The following is a 15,528-nucleotide window of genomic DNA, read 5'->3' on the forward strand; positions in this document are numbered from 1 at the left end:
TGAGTATTGATATCAAATTAGGAGACACTGTGACAAATACGATTCTGTGTATAGCCAGTTCTAGAAAAGCTCTCTATATATTTTAGGTATTTAAAATACATAAAATGAAGGTGAATGATAAGAGTAGCAAAACAGATTGGTAGGGAGCATTAAAACGAGGTCTTCATCCCTATCCTGTCCAGTATTATCTATGTGCATGTGGATTTTTATCTTTCTGCTCTTGTTTTCTCTCTAGCCCCTGAGGATGGACATGATGTCCCACCTATATACAATCAAATAACACTTAAACCCAATAACTTAAACAAAGTGTAATACAAATGTGCATGCAAGACAGCATGAGCTATGCCAGAGATTCCGGCACTTACGAACAAAAGAAAATGAGTTATGTATCCATATGTGCTGCATGCAAATTTACTACTGCCAACTACTGCATTTTTAATTTTTACTATTTACTATTTTTTTTAAACTTGTCCCTTTCTTTAGATTAAAAATTAGCTTAACATATTGATGATTGTTGATGAATGCTGTTTTACTATCATCCTGCCGGTACCCAAAAGAAAATGGACATTAGAATGGAACAAAATGCCTACCCAAAATGTGCATTAACTATCCCACCTCACTAGGCACAGGATGAGGTACAAGGGAAATCATACGCAGGCTCTAAGTCCCCCCAGGTTCTTTTATTACTATTCACTTCTATCCTACTTGGCATTGGGTGGTGAGTAAAAGGAAAGGTAGTAGAGATGCCTTATGAGGGTTTATTACAGGCATTCATTGTCCTGTTTTTTCTTGTTACCAGCAGGTCCTGGGGACATACAACTTACAACATACAATTAGCTGCCCTTTAGGTACCACACCACCCTGACAACCATTTACGGTAGTGTCTTTCCTTGCCCTCCCAAATGGTTATGATATACTTTCTTGGAGATTGTTAGACCGCAGCAGCAAATACAAGTTTGCTAAAGACAGAATCTTTCAACGTTTGTTGAGATGCTTTAGTGCTGCCAAGATCAGATTCATCAATGTTTTGCCTGCAATTGACTTCCTTAGGAAGGGCATCCCAAAGAACAACATTTATGGAAAACCAGAAGATTGTAATGACAGTATCCATGTTAAGAAATCCATAAGTTATAAATTAACTTACCAATATTTTGTACAGTCTGTATAATAATATTATGATGTTCATATATGGAATAAAATGAGTATTATAATTTGTGAAAACCTATTAAGATATAACTTGGTTTAAGGTATTAAAGGCCATAGAATTTGCCCATGGTCCCAGTGGTATCTTTTGGACTGCAGTCCAAAGCACTAATTTGTTAATTGTTTGTACTTGATTGTGCCTGGTGTGTTGTCTGTTCTTTTCTCTGTTTTAGACATGTTTTTATATTTCTTTGTATTTAGGTGAACTAATGACCTAATGTATTACAAGAAAGTATTACTGGAGGCAAAAAAATAATTGTCTCATGCAAACGTACTAAATCTATTCTGTACTGAATTTAGCAAGGATTGCTGAAGTTCTCGAGACAAGTGGTAATAATTGGTGCTACCCTGTGCGCTCATTTTGTGAAACAGCTCTCTTCCTTAAAAATAAAAAGCTGGAAAAAAAGGGGTCAGCAGTAGCTGACATTTTCGATGTAATTATATCAGCATTAAATGCATCAGTCAAGTTGACTTTTTTTCCATGGGAGTTGTTGCAGAATGTTTAACTAACACAGCTCTAGCATCATTAAATTCATTTACTAGAACTACCTACAGTACGTATTAGTTTATTTAGTGTATACAACTGTAACATTAAACTGTAGCAGTAGATGAGAATACAGCATTGGTCTGAATTTAAGCATATTTTCTCCTCAAATGTATTTATCAAAAAAGCTATTCTTGCACCTATATTCTGAACATTTACTTAATGTAGATCAGATATTAACATTCACAATTAAGAATGTGGCCTAAATTGAGGGATGTACTATATTCGTGCAACATGGAGTTTAGACATATCTTCTTTATGACGTAACATATATTAGACTTGTGCATTTAGAAGAAGAGGCAATAGAAAAAACAGAGCTGCAGAAAAAGAAACAAGGACATGGAAGTGGTCAGTAGAGAAAGTAGGGAGAGAGAGAGTAAATGAGAGTGTGAAAGAGCATGAGAGTTAGTGACAATGAATTGAATTTCCAAATGGAAAAATCCCACCTAATTTATGCAGAAAACGGAATTCATTGTCTGAAAATGAATGGACCAGGAATGAAAAATTTGTCTGAATCATTTTTGGTCCATTTGCACAGTATATTACATATCCCATAGTGCAAATATTTTTTTGGGGGGGGAGCAGAGAGACTGGCCTATTACACAGCAGAACACCGACCCCGATTTTGTGGCAAAGTAGCTGCTGTGCTCTGGACCTGTCACCTTAGGTCTAGTTGGCCTAGGTCAGAATATATCACTGCTGCAGGGTACGATATATGTGTTTTTATGTAACCTCTTTAATGTTGGCAAAACTTGTGTGCTTGCATGTTTAACTCCTTTAGTGCTGGAGTCCAAATTTTCTGTGTGTGTCTCATTAACCTTCTGGCTTAGGAGTTGTATGAAAACAGTTGGCGTTGTAGTGACATATGGGGCCCTGTGCAGATATATTAATATTTATCATCTATACATTTGGATGTGTGGTATTTTCCCTGTTCATTTGAGGAATGTGTGACCCATCATTGTATTACTATTATTGCGCATAGATGACATTGCTCTTAATACGGTTCATGGCGAACAACTTGCTTCTTTTAAGGACAGGTTTTTGAGGCGTGCATATGTATTCATAAATGCAAATACACAGATGTCAGGCACAGATAACCAAGCACCCTTATGTAATCTTTCTGTACTGTTGTGTTAATAAATGCTTCATATGCGTATGTTCTTTCAGGAACACATTTTGCATACCCCAGGCATGATTTCATTCATCTGAACTTGGGAGCTAAGCATCATTAAGGCATTATCATAGTTATGAAAAGACGATGTTCCGTATCTATAAAGGGCAAATCTGACAACAGTTCTAAATGTAAACTAATCACCATGGAAACAAATGGAATGTACAATTGTCCCAACTGTTACCAATTTCCTTCATAACACATTATTTACACCCGTATTATGGCACACTAAATTTGCAATCATTTCTGATATGAAATATCCTATATATTGCCGCTAAATGAAAAGAACAAATACATTTGTATTTTATATTTCTTAACTGTAAAAAGATGTGAAATACTAGACAAAAAGATGAAGGTTTTTAGATGTCTATAGCTTGTGGACAGGCATATGATTCCCTGCCCAATATTTTGTATCTATTTATTACAGAAATGGGGCCAAGAGCTTTCCCACGTGACAACTAAAGAAAGTCATTTGTAACTGCAGCTATCATATATTACAGGAGTTATATGCTCTGCCTTAAAATTTTTCATGTACAACACAAACCTAATCAAACCCCTATGCCCTCTAGCTGGTAACCTCTATGTGACCTAAAGAAACTGAAATATTGTTTAATGTAATGCATTTTATGGTCGCAGGTGAAACATTTCTTTACTTTCGCAGAGACAAACATGAAATGGTTTACGAAACAAAACTCTTTTTAAACAATTATTTAAACGTAACCTTTTCACGTTGTAGTTTTTTTGTTGAGTAAGAATGTTTAGTCTTTTATTGTGCCAATATAAAACATATCAAATATTATATCCAAAACATAGCAAGGTTGTTTTATTAATAATCTACATGTCTAATACTGTAAAATAAACAGTCATACACTGCCCTTTATTTAAGTAGTAATAATAATAATACTAAGCTTACAGTATTCAACATAAATTAGTTATATATATATATATTAGTTTTATAATAAATTAGTGTAATAACATATATTAGTTTTATAATAAATCAGTGTTTTCATCTATTTTTTTATATTTTTATCTTTTAGCTATGTGATGATTTAAACATTTTTTGTTACATTTTATTATTAATATTTTTAACCAATCATACATGTTTTAATGTTGACAATTTTGAGTTTGTTTTACTGAATATAAGTGTATAGTTGGCTCATCTAGTCTGGCTGTTTATCCTGATGTATGACTCAGGTGTTAATCAGTCATTGACCTTGTCTTTATGCCTATCCCATGCATGTTTAAATTCCCTTATTGTATTCGCCTCTACCACTTACGATGGGAGGTTATTGCATTTATGTACCTCCCTCGCAGTAAAGTAAAACTTGCAACGCATCTAAAGCTCTGACCCTCTAGTTTTTGACTATGAAGTCTTGTTCTAACATTTCTGATCCTGAAATAAACTCCCCTCCTGTACTTTGTTAAATACCATTATGCATTTAATTGTTTCTATCACATCTCCTCTGAGTTCCCTTAGTCTTTCCTCATATATTTTATATCCTGCAAACCAATAACCATGTCAGTAGCCCTCCTCTAACTCTTTGCATATTGTCAATATCCTCCTGGAACATGGGGTGTCCAAGACTGTACACAATAAAAGGTGCGGGCTAACTATAGATCTGTAACAGTGCAGAACCAGTCCTCTCTTCCTGGTGAAAAATGCCTTCAACTATATAACCCATATAACCTTTATAACCCAAGTTGCTTTTTGCAACTTTTTTTGCATTCCCTGCTTACCTGTAAGTCCTCAGAAATAATTAAGTCCCTCTCTTATGTTGGCACTGACAGAACAACATCCCCAATGTTGTATGCTGCCTTGGGATTTTTACCGAGTGTACTTTTTTACATTTATTAACATTAAACTGCAGCTGCCACACTCTCAACCATTCTTCTAATTTACTTAAATCACTAGCCATTAGGCTTGTTCCATTATAGCCCTTTGAATGCTCTGCAAAATGGCATACCTTACTATTAGAAATGTTTGTTATATCTCAGTTCTCCGTCTTTTAAGGATGGGTGGCACATGGTGCAAATAAGCAATGTAGTCCTCCGTACTGTTTGTGGAACAACACTTGGGGAGAGGGCAATCCGTTTTCTTCTAGACCAGATTATGCCACTGTGTATAAACCTATTCTAAAGGTGGCAGCTATACATTTCCTAATTGAGATAAAATGGAATTATCTGGATTTTGTCATATATATGCCATACAATCTCTGGCAGAATTTTTCTCTTGTGCTATGACCGCGCATTTTGTTTTGTAAATGCTTGTACACTTGTGGACACTTATTAAATATTTTCAAAAGGCAACACGGTCACAAAGCTAATGAATTAAAATACTTTATTCATCCTGTTTCTTTCTTGTAACTGCCAATCTTGAATGTCCCTTGGGCATTCATCTTTTGTCTGTACCAGCATCTCTGCCAACACCAGCTGGCCACACATGGGATATATATGACAGCTGCAAAACACCAAATGCCAGATTCTCGAATTTAGGTTCACTGTATAGAATATGGTCTGTTCTGTTCTTTCTTTGCAAGCTCAACATTAAAAGTTCTAAGATATATTTTAAAAATCTCTGGGTACCTGTGCATAATTGTCCATCTGGATATATTTTTTGTCCAGGATATTGATTACTGGAAGGGCACATTTTCTGCACATATCCACTATTCTCGAATTAATGTGTATATTCCTATGAGGTTGTATAATATATTAGCAAAGTTCATCACTTTCTCAAAGGAAATGTTTCATTCAAAAAAATGTAATGCATGAGGAAAATTGTATTGAAAGTGTTGACTTCCATAGACATACGATCAGACAAATAATTATGGAAATAGTCAAATATGGCAGAATTCAGTTGTGTTTTCAATGTAAATTTTGAGTAGTATTAGAAGAGGATGAAAAGATAATTTCCTTTATGATTTGTTTAATAAACTATGTGCTAAATCTCATGTAGATGATAGAGAATTTTCAGTTTGGGCATTTACTAAAATTACTTTTGGCCAAGCTCATCAGCACCTGGGATAATAGGTTGGCAACTGCTTCAAATGCATTGAGTTTCGCTGAAATTTAACATTAATGCCAGTTTTTTGGAGAACGATATGGTTAAAGTTGGACCGATGCATAAATAGCAAATATACAGAGAGGTTTAACTTGAGCTATTGACTGGTGCTATTGAACATGCGATGCATGCACTTACTGTAACTTGCATGGCTCCATCTTGGCTTCTAATACCAGATTCAAGGAGGTAACACAGAACTACTAGTATGCAACGTCACCCATTTATTTATGCAAATCCTACATTTCAGAAAAAGATTTCAGAACAGGAAAAGAAACAAAAAGATCAAAATCAAAAACTATTTCACACCTATAAAATTAAAGACAAATTTTTATTTTGGCTTTCAGTGAATTAGAAGGCAGCTGGAAATAAAACCATGGTTACTGGCCAAAAAATGCCTGGATGAAAAATAAATGAATTAAAATAATGTTAGATGCACGTCTGCCATAAATTTGACCAAAAGGAACCAAAAAACATCAAATACATCACAATATTTAAATATACAAACTTTTACATGAGACCTTTCATGCAAGTTTAATTTATATTAAAGTGTTACTGTTTTTTTAGCATAAAAATATTTTTTACTCAAAATGTATTCAATTTCACCAACATATTTTTTTTCTTTTAATTACAATCAATTCTTTGCAGTCAATTAAAGTTTTGAATTGTCAAAAACGAATGTATTTTAGCACCACAATGGATTTGGGTAGGCTTAGTTCAATTATCGATTTAATGAGGCTACAATCATATTTTTAATCGTCTTAACTTTTTTCCTTGTATTGCTCTATGTTTTGAGCAGATTAGACAAATTACTAATTTTATTTCATATCTGACTTCTTTGAACAGGATCCAGAACTGGTTCGAAACATCTGTCGATGGGTTAGACAAGCTGTCAAAATTCCTTTCTTTGCCAAACTGACCCCAAATGTCACAGATGTTGTGAAAATTGCAATGGCAGCCCAAGAAGGTAAAAAAAATCTATTTTATATTTATTTATAAAGTGATTTTTTTTTAAATTAAGGATTAATGAACATTGCTAATCAAAGTGATGCAAGGCAAATCATTAAAATTACAAGTATTAATACTATTTTATTTTGTCACATAAGGTATGTGTAGTTGTGTTTAGCATTTGACCCACTAGGCCATACAGTTGTCAATCATAAAAAAGCGTGTTTCGAGTCACCAATGAGGTTTCAGCAAACACCCATTATGTTTTTTATATCTCATATCTCATTTTTATGACTTATGAAGCAAAAAAAAATTTTAAGACCTAGAATTAATGTTTAAGTTTTGACCAAAAGCACAACTAATAAGAGCATATTAATGACTATTTGCAGTGTATTTTAAACTGTTAAATATACATTTTGTTTCTTTTTCTATTAATACATTATTCATATTAACTAATTTACGTGCAAAATGTAAACTGCATAACCTAGAGATAATGTAATAAATGGTAAATATATATATATATGTATTATCTCACAGGTGGTGCAGATGGTGTTACAGCAACCAACACTGTTTCAGGACTAATGGGATTAAAAGCAGATGGAACACCTTGGCCAGCAGTTGGAAGAGGGAGCAGGACCACATATGGTGGAGTGTCTGGTAGGTGCTGCCCTTTATGTTCAGAATTCTTCCTATAAGTCTGCTGCATCCTCAGGGGGTCTGTGTTAGCATCTCATATAGCATGTCTCCATAATACTCAATTCTCCAAGCACAATGCTGGTCAGAGCTTTTCTAATAATTGTGACAGATGGAACATATTGAGTGTGACAATTCTGATGTTGCCCTTTCCTAAATAGTAGAACACAGCAGTGCTCTATCAGAGCAAGGTCATTTGGAAAGTGACGATTGTATGACCAGCTCTGTTTATAGACTTTTTCATGCTGCTGCTTTTGTCATTTTGTATTTTAGGGTCAGATTATGAGAAATCAATGTGATTTTCTTTTTTTCCACACAAAATCTTTTTTTTTATAATCGTCCTCTGACATGGAACAGTTTTAGCATGGGAAACTTTATTTTCTCATAAATCCCAGAAACTGTCAAAATGTATTTGAGTTTGAGTCTTATCTTTTCTTGGTCTCATCTTCTTTTCAGGATTGCTTTATGCTTATCTAATGCATGTTTAAAGTCCCTCACAGCCTTGAAATTATTGTTAGGCAATAATTTGTATATTTATTTACCAATCTCATGTTCCCATTAAATTTTGGAATCCGTATTCTAGAGATCCCAATGTTTTACCTGCATAACTAGCATCCTGCACCTTCCTGAGACGAATAACAACATGTCTGTAAATTTCCATGACGACAAAACTGCAAGAGGCAAGAAAAATGTACATTCTCTCTCTTTCTGGAAGAAAATGTACATTCTTTCTCTTTCTGGAAGAAAATGTACATTCTCTCTCTTTCTGGAAGAAAATGTACATTCTTTCTCTTTCTCAAGTGCAATAAGCTTAGGCAACCACAACTGCCTTGTGGGTGATACTGCACTGTCCTGGGTTGAAGAGATGTCCTATGTCAGGCTAAAGAGGCAACAAATCCCTTTTTTCTGCATAGTGTATGTAAAGAATAATTAGTAGTATATAATTTCAAAACTATAGGGTTAATATACCTTCTCAGGTTTATATCAAATAATGTACCTTTTTTGCTTTCAACCAATGATCTTGTACTCTCTGAGTGCTATGGTAACACAAGCTCTTATTGAGAAACAGTGAAGCAGAGTTAGAGATTGAAACATGGGCTGCAATATGTACAAATATTAATTCTGAAATCAACATATGATAAATTAAGAATTACACCTGTTTATATGAATTTTAGTTCCATTGTTTATAAACTAATAGTAAACGAGCATTGGATTTTCCTTAGTCACGCCAAGGAAGCAATTTAACCGTGATGATAAACAGATTAGAATTCAAATGCATGGAAGCATTGAATTATTGTCCTTGGTATTGAGCACTCAGTGCTAAACGGTTTCTGTGTCGCTCCATTTTATTTTCTCCAAACTGCCACATTGACAGCAGGAAAATAAGAGGGGTCAAGGAGGTCATTGCGCATGAAAAAATTACATGAAATATCACAGTAGTATTATATACAAACAGCTCATTCTTATCTATTATTTTTTGAAGGTCGATAGATCATGTTCAGATCACAACCTATAAAAACCATAAAATTCAATTAAACAAAAACGATTCCATATTCCTCATTATTATTAACACAGGGAATGTAGGTGATGTTTTTCTTTATGAACAAAAACTTCGCCCTCATTTTACAGCGTACTGTTCGTTTTGATTTTAAGCATTTTAATGTCTAAAGAAAACCGTTATTCTTAAGTAAAATAACCACTGAGGGAATTTCCACAAGATTTTGTTAGCTTGAATGTTAAATATCGGGCCAAATCGAATCCTTATTATCAACCAAAAAGTGTTCATATAACAAAATATTTATAGATTTGTTAAAAACTTCCAGGTTCCTTTATTTTGTCCTTTTTATGTGTATTTTGTGGTCACAGACCACAGAGTAATAGCACTCATTATTCTCTTTATGTTTACTATGAAATTAATATATTTTTTAAGTTAAATATTTCCATGATATACATGAATGGGTACAGTAAGTGCTTTCGCAAAAAAATTCTGTCTAGTCCTTCACCTATCTTCACTGAAATCATTTTTTAAACTCAACACTTTGACTTTTTAACTTAAATCACATCATATCCATACCTGGGAACTTCTGGGCTCCGCCTACCCTTGCAGGACGCTGCCAGGACTGCCCGGTGACGTTGTGGGCGTTCCCAGTGATGTTGTGGGCGTTCCCGGTGACATCATGGGAAATACCCCTATTTAAAGGGGAAATGGGAAGGGAATGGGCCTTTCTGCGACCTGGAGGATTTGGATCAAACCCAGAGAGTTTCCAGGTATGATCACATCAGCTGTTAACTTCTTTTTTCAATTCCAGCTAGTTGACTCTCCAGTGGACACAAGTTATGTTACTTTCTTTTCAAACACAATAGTAAGCAATAGTTAATATGAGAGTTGAACTTGTGCAATTTGCTGCTGCATACTTGCGTGTTCTGCCAATTGCCATGCACCTACTCTGTGATATACATCATTGTGTTGCATTTTTTTAAGCATTACATACATGAAAAACTTCCACAATAAATACAACCAACTGCACTCCATACTCCATATTTTCTTGATGATACTAATTTGGTTGCTGGATTTAAATAGCAAACCCTATTTTATAAACACCAAACTTAAGTCAATATGTGGTCCACGGTCAATTAGTTAATAATTTTTGCATAACATTTGACTTTGCTCTCCTTTCACGATGTTCACGATCTCGTGATATGGTGTCATCAATAGTCAATGTAAAAGAAATCAGAACCCTAATAATAGATTTTTGACAGCTAATTCCCCTTACCTGTCCAAGATGTGTCATCACTGTTCATGAGAGCTTCGTAGCAACGAAGAAGATGGAAGGAAATGCCAATTCCCAAGTCTGAGGTAGAGCACTTCCTTAGCTTGACATTTCAGCAGAAAAGTAGTTTATGAAATGCATAATTTTTCATCAGGGACCTAACTGCCATCTTCATAGGAGATTTCTTCTCCTTAAATGACAAGACAAGGTCAAAGGTGTTTTACTTTATTCAAGGTGATATCATGCATAATGCTTTTTTAAACCTTATGATCTAATCACAGTAAGGATGGCTAAATGTACATTATCTTTGCTAGAATTTGACACATTTATTAAATATTTCAATAGTAGGACATTTCAAATTGACATGCAACTCAATCTGGTCTCACAATCATTAAAATGTAAAGACATTTATAATTTGTAGTCTATAAATGAAAGCATAATGATGTTTTCTTTTCTTATACCTTGCATTTTAAAGTGCCACAAATGGATTGGCTAAATTAAATAATACCTTAATAAAATGTTGCTACAATTGTTAGAATCACATCTAGATGAAACACATTCTGGATAAAATAATCTAAAAAAAAAAGACTTTTCTACTTTAATAAGTGCTCATTATAAGTTAGGTTAAAAAAATATGTAATTCCTCTAGAGTACCAAGCAGGCCCATGCAACATCATGCTACACAAAGGCTTACTATGTGGTTAAGGCAAAGCCATAGCTTTCCACCACATATTCCCTGCTTAGTGGTGTTCCTTGGCAACCCCATTACTTTGAAAGCAAAAACCTTTGCATCTGCAGTTTACATATGATCTCATGACCATAGCCCTGGGCTAGATTACTCAATACAATCTAATATAACATCTTGAAAAAGTAATTGGCTATTAGCTTGACCAGAATTAGGTAAAACTCTTAATTGTGAATCCTGACTTGGGAGTAGTCCAAATATTTTGTTGCTGTCTAACACCTTGATGTAGCTGCAACTGAATATCGATCATTTTATATATCACAAGTGTTGTGGCATATATATCACGAGTGCGACAAGATTTAAAAAATGTACCTTGCCGAGTGATGTCAGGTGGTCATTTCTTCTCATTTCTATGCACGTCAATGACAAACAGGATAGTCCAGACTTGGAAAGCAAGGCAAATTTCACATCGCACAAGAGTATTAACAATGACAGACGTTTCGAATTGAGACTTACCATGAGGCGAGTTAATAACATGGGACACATTATGTCTGCATTCACTCTCAATTTGCTGGGTAGCAGCAAGACATGAAACTTAGCCAAACTTAATTTCCAGAGCTCAAATCTGCAAGTACATAGTTTACCTAAATACTTACCATAAGGCACGTTACTACGCATTACCAAAATTTAGTAGAGCTAATCTCAGACTGAATTACAAGGTATCCCCGAAGACTATAAATGGTAGTTTTCACATGGATTACAACTGCACTGTGTTTACAGGAGATACAAAAAGTATGTATTTGGGTAACTCTCTTTTGTTTTGTAATGGCATCAAGAAAACGTTTGGAACTGTCACAAGTAAAAAAAAAATACTAGCTATTATTGTTTGCCATCACTTCACAATCAAGGTAGTCTGACTTTCTTTAAATCCATTTTTTCTTTAAAAAGATTAAAATAATAATATTTAGAGAACACTACTTTATACTGCATACAACGCATCACAATAACAGTTCATTATATTTCCTATTTCGGTACAGTTTTTTTATATTAATTAAACAAGGCTTGCAGGGAGCTGAATTCTCAATACTGTTAAGATTTCAGTTTTATGTTAAATATTTTTTTTAAAGGCAAGACCCTTAAATCTCTGAGGCTGTACCGAGCAGTGTGTTGTGAATTTAACCATAGGCTAACTGCTAATGATAAGGGAGAGAGCCCTGGTTGAGGCAGTGTAATACAGTTATTGGATTAGGCCATCAATCACTCCAGTCCCAGAGGGATAGGCAAAAAGAGAGAAAACAGTAAAAAGGGGAAATGAGGAAAGGGAGGCCTGACTAGAATAAGATTCTCAACCATCCTTATCATTTAGCTACCTTGCATTTCACTAGCATCGTAATGAGATACCAAGGATTTCATGTCTTTCAAGTCAAAGGATATTTGCATAATCTAGAAATACAAGATGAAATTCCTTCATTGAAAAGAACAACTGTATGATGGGATAAATGCCAGACTTAATTTAATCATCTTTTGGACACTTGTGTTATATTAACTAACTGTAACATTATACTGTATCTACTTTATAGCATATTCTCTACAAAACCTACATTCGCTTTCTATTCTGGAAGCACGATTTAGAACTACACATTTAGATGTGTGAGAGGAGACAACATGGAGTAATTATTATTATTATTATTATTATTATTATTATTATTATTATTATTATTGTTAGATTTATATAGATTTTGAAGTGCTATACAATGTTAACCTTATTTGCATGTGCCTACCCAGAATCCCTTGTGGCTGTGGCAGCAACATGAGATTTCCGAGGAAAAAACAAGCCTTCTGGCTTGTCTGGTGTCTGTAGATAAGTGTTTAATAATGCTTCTATTACCCCCTTAATTATAGTGGAAGTGGTTTCCATCACCTTTTCCCACCTTAACTTATGTAATGGTATGTCTTAGCTACCCCAAGCCCAAAATGTCACAGTTTCTGCTGATGAGTCCTGTTAAGGATGAAGCAGTTGTCCATGCACTTCAGGTGTGAAGCTGTGCTCAAAGAATCGCTTCTCGGCCTTTTGGCTAAGATCAAGTGTAGTTTCCCTTTAGAGAAGGGGGGGGAATATGCTGATCCTCTGGCCTTAGGGTTGGGAAAGCATGGAGCCCAAGGTGCCTAAATTGCCCTGATGTAATGTTGGAGTTACTGTGTGTGGTCTTGCATGCCGCTGCACACGGTAAATGCACATTTTTGCACAGGCGGATCCTGCACTTCCTCCATAGCACCATCAGGGCATGGAGTGAAATTTATTTTTGAACTTGGCTAGGTCAGCTATGGCCTGCCCTTACTTATTCTTATTATTTATACATCACAATGTGTGAAAGCACGTGTGCCAATTAATTGTTTGGATTTTCACGGTCACCAAACCTTTATGCGAGGCCACGTTCACCTTTTGTTTTACGATTTGGCACTTTTGTTTTCGGACACTGCCTTCTGGTGGTGAAGCCTAAAGGGGGTTACTTCCTTACGGGAGTGCCCCACGGCAATGGGGTCTCACCCTTCGGGGAGAGTCCCAAGATCCGACCCTCCCATGGGGGGGGATTTGTCTGGGTTCCCCTTGTGGGGACCCAGTTTCGTATTGGGCTTCTGCTGCCTCTTCGGAGCACAGAATGCGGCACCAAAGAAGCACGCACCTCGGGCTTCAAAAAAAAAGCTGTGCTCAAAGAATGAGTTGTATGTCTGAGGCAGCTGGTTTTTATCCAAGGAGCCTAGAATGAGCTACATGCTGACTGCAGGACCCCTGACGTCTTTTCAGCTTAGTTCAGCAGGGCTCCTATGGTTAAGCTGGACCACTAATTATGGCTAGAAAGCTTGTTCAGGCTGCATTTTCCTGGCAGGGCTTGTCTGTTATTAGTGGGTCCTTAGGCTTGGAAAGGGCTACTGCACACACCTCTCTGGTCTAACTAGATCGAGCTGGGCCTCTCTCCCTGCTTGGTGTAAAATCAGATGTGTAAAAATAGATTAAAAAAAAAAAAAGCTGTCCAAGAATGGTGATCTGGTTTCTTGGTCTTTTGGTTAAGGTCAAGTGAGTACCTGCGAGACAGGGAAAGCTTGGTCCTCTGGCCTTAGGGCTGGGAATGAAGCCTTGAGGCTATTTTTAGTCCTTGGTCCAGGACCGGGTGTAAGTGTGAGGTTCACGTGTCACATGCTGGAAAGCACCTTTAGCACCTTGGACCCCTACATGCAGTTTTTTTTTTGTATGCACAAGCCCCAACCTTCTGGCTCGGTGTGCGGTGCATACAGACATTTTTTTTATCGCACCAGCCCAGGAAGACTGGGGTTTCCACTGGGAGAATTTGTATGAAGTTTTGTCACATGGTTGCACTGTTTTTTTTTCTCACAGTCCACGTGTGTTTTTACTTTTTGAGATATATTTTTTTGTATTTGAGATTTATTTATACAAAACCGATTTTGATGGACAGATACGAACACTGAAAAGCAATGGTGAGGCCGGGTTTCCCTAAAAGGTCCCGCTTTTCTGGTGAGGAGGGGAGCTAGGTAGCTCTTCTGAGCAGCCCCCCCTCCAAACAACGATTTCAGTGGCCACGATTTCAGTGCCAAGAAGATCCGGCCCTCTGGCAAGGGAAGGAAAGGGGTTGCATATCCTTCAGGAGTGCGACCCCTGAAGAAAACTACGAAGGGGACCTGGTGTCCACTGTGGCCTTATGGCACTTTGGCACTGGCACTTTGAAGCACGGTGATCTGGCTATTGCTATTGCATCTCTTGTCCGAGTTTTGTCTTGTACAGCGGGAAATTACTCTCAAGGGATCCATGTATAAAGTGGATATAGAGGCAAAAGGTGATAATTGCTCACCTTATTTGCATGTGCCTACCCAGAATCCCTTGTGGTTGTGGCAGCACCATGAGATTTCTGAGGGAAAAACATGTATGTATGTATGTATGTATGTATGCATACATATATATATATATATATATATATATATAATTTCACCATTACATGATGTGATGTAATGCACAGTTTGCCTTAAAATCTATGAAAAGCTTAACCTGTCCTGATATATATCTGGCTTGATAAAAACTCAACCAAGAAGGGACAGGTTGCCATTTGGTGCATCCCTTCACATTCTAGCTCACTTGTGCCACTACAGAGGATAAATCTCCATCAACGTATTAGTCTGATTTATAATGGAAGTCCAGAACCAAAAGGTGAGGCACATTTTCTCCACGCCAGGCAGCCAACAGCCTCACTTCATAGGCTTCATTAGTAGTGTCCTGTTTGTACCCTCTAGGCACATATGAGCAAGGGAGTCAGCATCTAGACTAACTTTTACACCTGGGGTGGACCCCGAGTTTTAAAGAGGAAAACCCCCAACCTACATATCAGTCTGATCCAGGACAGTCCAGAGACAAGATGTGATTTTACTTAACTAGCATATATACCTTAG

The 15,528-nt window shown here is 36.2% G+C and overlaps 1 protein-coding gene across 1 annotated transcript in view; it reads left to right on the forward strand.

Annotated features, from left to right (window-relative positions):
• Nucleotides 1-15,528, forward strand: part of DPYD (dihydropyrimidine dehydrogenase) — a 325,720-nt gene that overhangs the window by 246,907 nt on the left and 63,285 nt on the right. The window contains exons 17-18 of the mRNA XM_053470008.1: nucleotides 6,820-6,940; nucleotides 7,459-7,578. Coding sequence (XP_053325983.1) covers nucleotides 6,820-6,940; nucleotides 7,459-7,578 — 241 coding nt within the window. The remainder of the gene's footprint in view (nucleotides 1-6,819; nucleotides 6,941-7,458; nucleotides 7,579-15,528) is intronic.

This window comes from Spea bombifrons, chromosome 6 (assembly GCF_027358695.1).
Source record: "Spea bombifrons isolate aSpeBom1 chromosome 6, aSpeBom1.2.pri, whole genome shotgun sequence".
Lineage (NCBI taxonomy): Eukaryota > Metazoa > Chordata > Amphibia > Anura > Pelobatidae > Spea > Spea bombifrons.